This window comes from Vigna umbellata, chromosome 5 (assembly GCF_029865625.1).
Source record: "Vigna umbellata cultivar VRB3 chromosome 5, Vumbellata_1.0, whole genome shotgun sequence".
NCBI classification, from domain to species: domain Eukaryota; kingdom Viridiplantae; phylum Streptophyta; class Magnoliopsida; order Fabales; family Fabaceae; genus Vigna; species Vigna umbellata.
The window spans coordinates 51884029-51890689 of NC_142169.1; the positions used below are offsets into that span (position 1 = coordinate 51884029).

The 6661-nt window shown below is 32.8% G+C and overlaps 1 protein-coding gene across 1 annotated transcript; it reads right to left on the reverse strand.

The window, feature by feature from the left end:
* Window positions 1–445: 445 nt before the first annotated feature.
* On the reverse strand, window positions 446–3986 carry LOC148198570 (uncharacterized). The gene is made up of 2 exons (XM_088115855.1): window positions 2969–3986; window positions 446–540 (listed from the first exon to the last, which is right to left on the reverse strand). Exons 1-2 carry the CDS (start codon window positions 3984–3986, stop codon window positions 446–448), a joined length of 1113 nt encoding a protein of 370 aa, XP_087971981.1.
* Window positions 3987–6661: the final 2675 nt, after the last annotated feature.

Consider the following 6661-nt stretch of genomic DNA (forward strand, 5'->3'; position numbering starts at 1 on the left):
CGCCAGTTGCAATGGTCGAGTTTTGGCCTTCTGCTGGGTCGCGCCCAACGTCCATGGTCTAGGGGCCGCCCCAACGCCAGCACTACAAACCCAATTCACGTGTTGGGCTTACTTGCATGAGAATGTAGTAGGTAAAATCATACCCCTACATTTCCAATCCATATCATCTCTAATCATTCCATTTCCAAGTGTTTTAACCACAAAACTTCAATTTACAACTTATGCATAATCTTTGGTCTAAATTAGTTAAGTAATTATACGATCGTTTAGGGTCACACGAGTCTCTTGGGATATGATATTCTATCTTACCGGTTTATTACTAAATACAATTTGGTACGCTTGTCGATGTCTTAACATTGATGTCAGCCATAAGTACTAAAGATTGTTGTAGAAAAGCTAAAAAAAACACGAAGAATATTTTCTGATGCGTGTAGTTTCACTATCCTTAAGGACTTATCCGCAGTGTATTGCGCAAGTCTCCCGGAATACAATAGGAACTTACCAGAATATTTCTGAGAATCTCATAGCTAACAAGGATCTCTAAAAAGAGTATAAAATAAACCAGGATTTTCTTAGAAAAAAATAGAGAGAATGAGAAAATGAGAGAAATAATTTTGATGTGTTTTGGAATCGGAAAAGTTGTTCTATTTATTGAACATGTAAAACATGTTGGAACAATCGGTACCGTTATAGAGTTGCGCAGCGGAATAAAATATTCGGAAAGCGTGTTACGGTCACAAATCAAGTTTTGATGGTTCGTTTTAGAAAAACAATTTTCTTAGAGAAAATTAATCAAACAGTTAACATGCGTAAAAGGTAAAGAGTATAGAGAGTAGAAAAATTGATACACTGGATTTTTATCCTGGTTCGAATCAAAAGATTCTACGTCCAGTCGTTAATCACTATAAATAGTGATTAACCTTTTTCACTAAAAATGGTTTCACAGATTACAACTAATAGTGAATAAAGCAGATAAATAAACCTTCCTTCGACGAACGAACAGGAAGAAGAACACTCTGCCAACTCGAAGAGAAACGCTCCGAATATCGACAAACGAAACGCGAGCTTCTCCTATTCACGAGACCAGGCAGAGCACCTTGCTAACTCGAAGAGAGCTTGCTCCGACTATCGACACACGACACACGAGCCTCTCCTGTTCACGAGACCAAGCAAGGGAACTTGAACTATAGCTTCTGATAACTTCCTCTGACAAACAGTATTCTACAAGAGCTTCTGTTCAACAACGTTACTATTGATCTTCACAGAAACCCAATATATAGCTAGCTGTTCTGAATATCTAAGGTTAAGTCTCAACTGCCACGAATAATCGATTATTGTAAGTGATAATCGATTATTTAAGTCCGTTACAGGGTTTTCAAAATGTGATAATCGATTATATGAAGTGATAATCGATTATTCCTGTATGACTCTGTGATAATCGATTATTGCCATTCCATAATCGATTATTGCAGTTAAAAATGCAAGTTTACAAGGTTTACAAGAATTTCCTACTACATTTAATTTCTACAAATTGCTTTTAACTAATTCTAATATCTTCTTCAACTAAAACTTCTTGTAGCATCATCAAAACAAATTTCTTCAAGATTTACCAATACTCCTTATTGGTAACAATCTCCCCCTTTTTGATGATGATCAAAAATTCAATTTTAAAAGCAAGTTTGGCTTACCTGCAAAACATACAAGCTAACAAACAACAAGGTTAGCAATACCTGTAATAATTTATACTTCTCCCCTTGTATTATTCTTCTCCCCCTTTTTGATCAGAAGCAAAAAGACCGGATGTTAAAGGCTCCCCCTAAATATGATCTCCCCCTCAATTAAACAAAGGATGCATATGATCAAGAGATCATTTTATTTATGAAAATAAAGATTACATTATAAGAAGACACATAACAGACAAAATTATAACATAGATGAAATGGCAAGTAAACAACAAAACAGTCTCCAAAAAAAAAAAAAAAGTTTTTTTTCTTTTTTTTTTTTTTTTCTTTTTTTTTTTTTTACGCTGTGACTTAAGATAATCGATTATTACTTTAAATAATCGATTATGTGCGAGCCAAAATGTTAAAATCCAAATTTTTGAGGACGAGATAATCTATTATTACCTTTGGTAATCGATTATTTACGTTAATTTCCGAAAAACACAAATTTGGGCCAAATTTTCAACTTTAAGACACATCTAACATTCATAAATCATTTCAAAGCTCTTAAAAAATACCAGGATACCATAGAGTCTTCTTTTCCTTTTGAAAAATTAACTTGCAAAACCAAACAATAGAGTTTTGGTCCCCATAATCTCATTTGGGTCCTTTAAGATTAGAGACAATTTACTTTATAACAGGAATCCAAGCATATTTTCCATTTGGAACATCAAAATGTTTAATTCTACATTTGTTAGAAGTGTGCCCCTTTTTCATACAATAAAAGCATGTGACAACATTTGGGTTTCTATAAGACACAATTCCTTTTTCAACCCATACCCTACGAGTTCTTATCACTTTAGACTTTTTGTGTAAATGCGTGTTTCCACTTCTAGCATTGCTTCTCTCAAAGTTTGTTTTGGCATGTGACTTAGACTTAGTTGCCTTTGCAAGTAAATTCTCAAGAATGTCAATATCAAAGATATGACTTTTACACGATAAACATTCAACAGGTTGTACAACAACATCAGATTCAGATAACTTAGTTTCTAGATTACTAACTTTGTTTCTCAAAACAACTTCGTCATCTAGTACTTTTTCATACTTCAATTTCAATTCATTATGCTCTTTCTTTAACTTTTTATGAGCAACATCAAGTTTTTCAGATTCATTTAACAAATCAAGAAATGCCTTTTGTAAATCAAATTCATCACTTGACTCTAAGCTAGAATCACTTACTTGGCTTCCTGCATCTTCTGAGTCTGCCATTAAGCACAAATTAGCTTCTTCATCTGAATTGCTTGAACTTGAAGAACTAGAAGCATTGTCTTCCCAAGCTATGTAAGCTTTCTTCTTCTTTGAAAATTTTCTCTCCTTCTTTTCTTCACTTTTCCTATTATTAGGACAATCAGTCTTCATATGTCCTCTTTCTCCACATCCATAACATTTAACGCTTGATGGAGATCCTTGATTTTCTTTCCTTTCTCCACGGTATTTGTCTTTTCCCTTTGCTTTCATAAATTTAGCAAACTTCTTAATCATAAGACTCATGTTTTCCTCATCGTTATCGGAATCATCATCCTCAATTCTCTTATAACTTTTTCCTTTTGAAATTTCAGATTTGAAGGCAAGTGTCTTTCTTTTGCCTTGATCCTCTTCTGTAGTTAATCTTTTCAGCTCAAGCTCATGCTCACGAAGCTTTCCAAAGAGAATCGCCGTTGACATCTGAGTGAGGTTTTGAGACTCCGAGATGGCAGTCACCTTTGGTTGCCAAGACCTGTCTAATGATTTCAAAATTTTCACATTCAATTCATCAGTGTCAAAAGTCTTACCTAAACCTGTTAGGTGGTTCACAATGTGAGTGAAACGCTTCTGGACATCAGAAATTGGTTCTCCAGGTTGCATTCTGAACATCTCATACTCCTGGATGAGTGTATTCTTCCTTGCACGTTTCACGTCGTCTGTACCCTCATGTGTGACTCTGAGGACCTCCCACATTTCCTGTGCTGTCTTACATATTGAAATTCTATAAAATTCATCAAGTACAACAGCAGATGAAATAATATTACGAGCCTTAATATCAAATTGGGCTCTTCTATTTTCCTCAGGAGTCCAGTTAAAGTATGGTTTTTCTACTTCTACACCATCAACAGTTCTTTTAGGAATATAGGGACCATTTAGCACAGCTTCCCAGATGCCTCTGTCAACAGACCCCATAAAAATTTCCATTCTGACTTTCCAGAATGCATAGTTATCACCAGTAAAGAGTGGTGGTCTGTTGATGGAAGCACCCTCGGCATATACTTGATTTTGATGACCGGCCATTTTCGAAAGAATTTGAAAAAATATCAAAGCAAGCTCTGATACCAATTGTTGGAACAATCGGTACCGTTATAGAGTTGCGCAGCGGAATAAAATATTCGGAAAGCGTGTTACGGTCACAAATCAAGTTTTGATGGTTCGTTTTAGAAAAACAATTTTCTTAGAGAAAATTAATCAAACAGTTAACATGCGTAAAAGGTAAAGAGTATAGAGAGTAGAAAAATTGATACACTGGATTTTTATCCTGGTTCGAATCAAAAGATTCTACGTCCAGTCGTTAATCACTATAAATAGTGATTAACCTTTTTCACTAAAAATGGTTTCACAGATTACAACTAATAGTGAATAAAGCAGATAAATAAACCTTCCTTCGACGAACGAACAGGAAGAAGAACACTCTGCCAACTCGAAGAGAAACGCTCCGAATATCGACAAACGAAACGCGAGCTTCTCCTATTCACGAGACCAGGCAGAGCACCTTGCTAACTCGAAGAGAGCTTGCTCCGACTATCGACACACGACACACGAGCCTCTCCTGTTCACGAGACCAAGCAAGGGAACTTGAACTATAGCTTCTGATAACTTCCTCTGACAAACAGTATTCTACAAGAGCTTCTGTTCAACAACGTTACTATTGATCTTCACAGAAACCCAATATATAGCTAGCTGTTCTGAATATCTAAGGTTAAGTCTCAACTGCCACGAATAATCGATTATTGTAAGTGATAATCGATTATTTAAGTCCGTTACAGGGTTTTCAAAATGTGATAATCGATTATATGAAGTGATAATCGATTATTCCTGTATGACTCTGTGATAATCGATTATTGCCATTCCATAATCGATTATTGCAGTTAAAAATGCAAGTTTACAAGGTTTACAAGAATTTCCTACTACATTTAATTTCTACAAATTGCTTTTAACTAATTCTAATATCTTCTTCAACTAAAACTTCTTGTAGCATCATCAAAACAAATTTCTTCAAGATTTACCAATACTCCTTATTGGTAACAAAACACCTTGCAATAAAAGAAATTGAACATTGCTTCATAAAATTTTAACGTTGAAAATTAATAAAATATTAAGTTTCCAAGTAAAATATTAACGTTCTTTTGCAATCAATATTTTATAACAAAACCAATTATAACCCTATCATTCTATCACATTACAGTTCAATAGCAAATATCAACTCATTATGACATCAATCCCACCAATTGAAGCAACCTAAAACTGATGCATTCAACAAGCAACCATTATAGATCCTTTCAATATCAAACAACCACATTATAAATAGAATTTGCATCAACAACTTCATATACCAAATTTATCAATTTCAAACTAAACCAAGCATGCAACACAATATATTAAATCATTAGCAAAAAAAGAATAGTTAGCTTCCCTTACCTTACCGAGGACTCAATTTCTCTACGAGAGTTAGATGACTCCACCAGCTCAAGAAACTCTATTTGCACCTACAACTCATAGAAACATGATTAGGGAATACCGTTAGAACTACTGATCAGCATAGAGTCTTATAGAAGACTCAGATGACACATGCAAAAACATTATTACTCGTATGTAAGGAAACGAGATCGACCAAAGAAAAAGAGTAGAAACTAACTTACTCTTTTGGAGAAACTGATTGGTAGACTTGAAGATCTTGTCGCTGTGATCACTTAGATGGTCTCTAATATTCAAATAGATGAACGCATGAGAAGAACTCCTAGAGAGAAGTAAAAAAAACTCTAAAAAGTGGTTTGTAGAGAAATTATATGTTTCAAAATAATGAAACTCATTTATAAAAAGACTATTTATATTAAAAATATTTAATAATAAAATAATAGAGTCTCATTATTTTTAAACTATTATAATTTTTAAAATATCATTTTCTAAGTCTTTATCTACTTTGCTTAAATATTATGTCTCCACATAATATCTTAATATAAAAGACTATGATGATGAAATCTCTTTCAAAAATAGCTATGAAAGTTCTCAAATTTATCAATTTATTAGAGATTCAAGATATAATTAAGCCTTAAAAAATTATATTCATACATGTTTTTTAATTTATTAAAACCCTATAATATATTTTATATACTAATTTTATGATTTATTTATAATATTTAAAAATTAAAATTCATCTTAAGATTAAATAAAACAAGGAAAATTTCTTTAACTTTTTTTCTAGTTTTAAAAATTATTTATTATTTTGGTCTTTATATTTTCTTTCATCTGCCCTCATTATTTTGGCATTTTATTCTTTGGATTTTGTCATTGGTATCCTCTCATTAAATGTGGTTAAGATACGACTATTTGTAACACTGGAACTAAACGAAAACAAAAATTGAATTAACAGTTTTATAAATTAAAATTAAAATAAAATTTATATAAAAAATTTGTATAAGTTAGTGAATTTAATTTTTTTATTTTTCTTTTTTATAAGTAAGTTAGAAAAAAAAAATCATCTGAAAGTTTATAACTACTGTTTTCTCTAATAATGAAACTATGGTCATGACATTGATGGTCTTTGCTCCTTGGATGTTAGAATGGAAACAAAAACAAACCTGCGACCCACGCAACCTTGAATTGACCTATGGACCACCATTCTCACATCACCACAAAAACTCTAACTTAATATTCACTCTACATTTTAGATGAAAATTTTCGTTTTTTTTAAT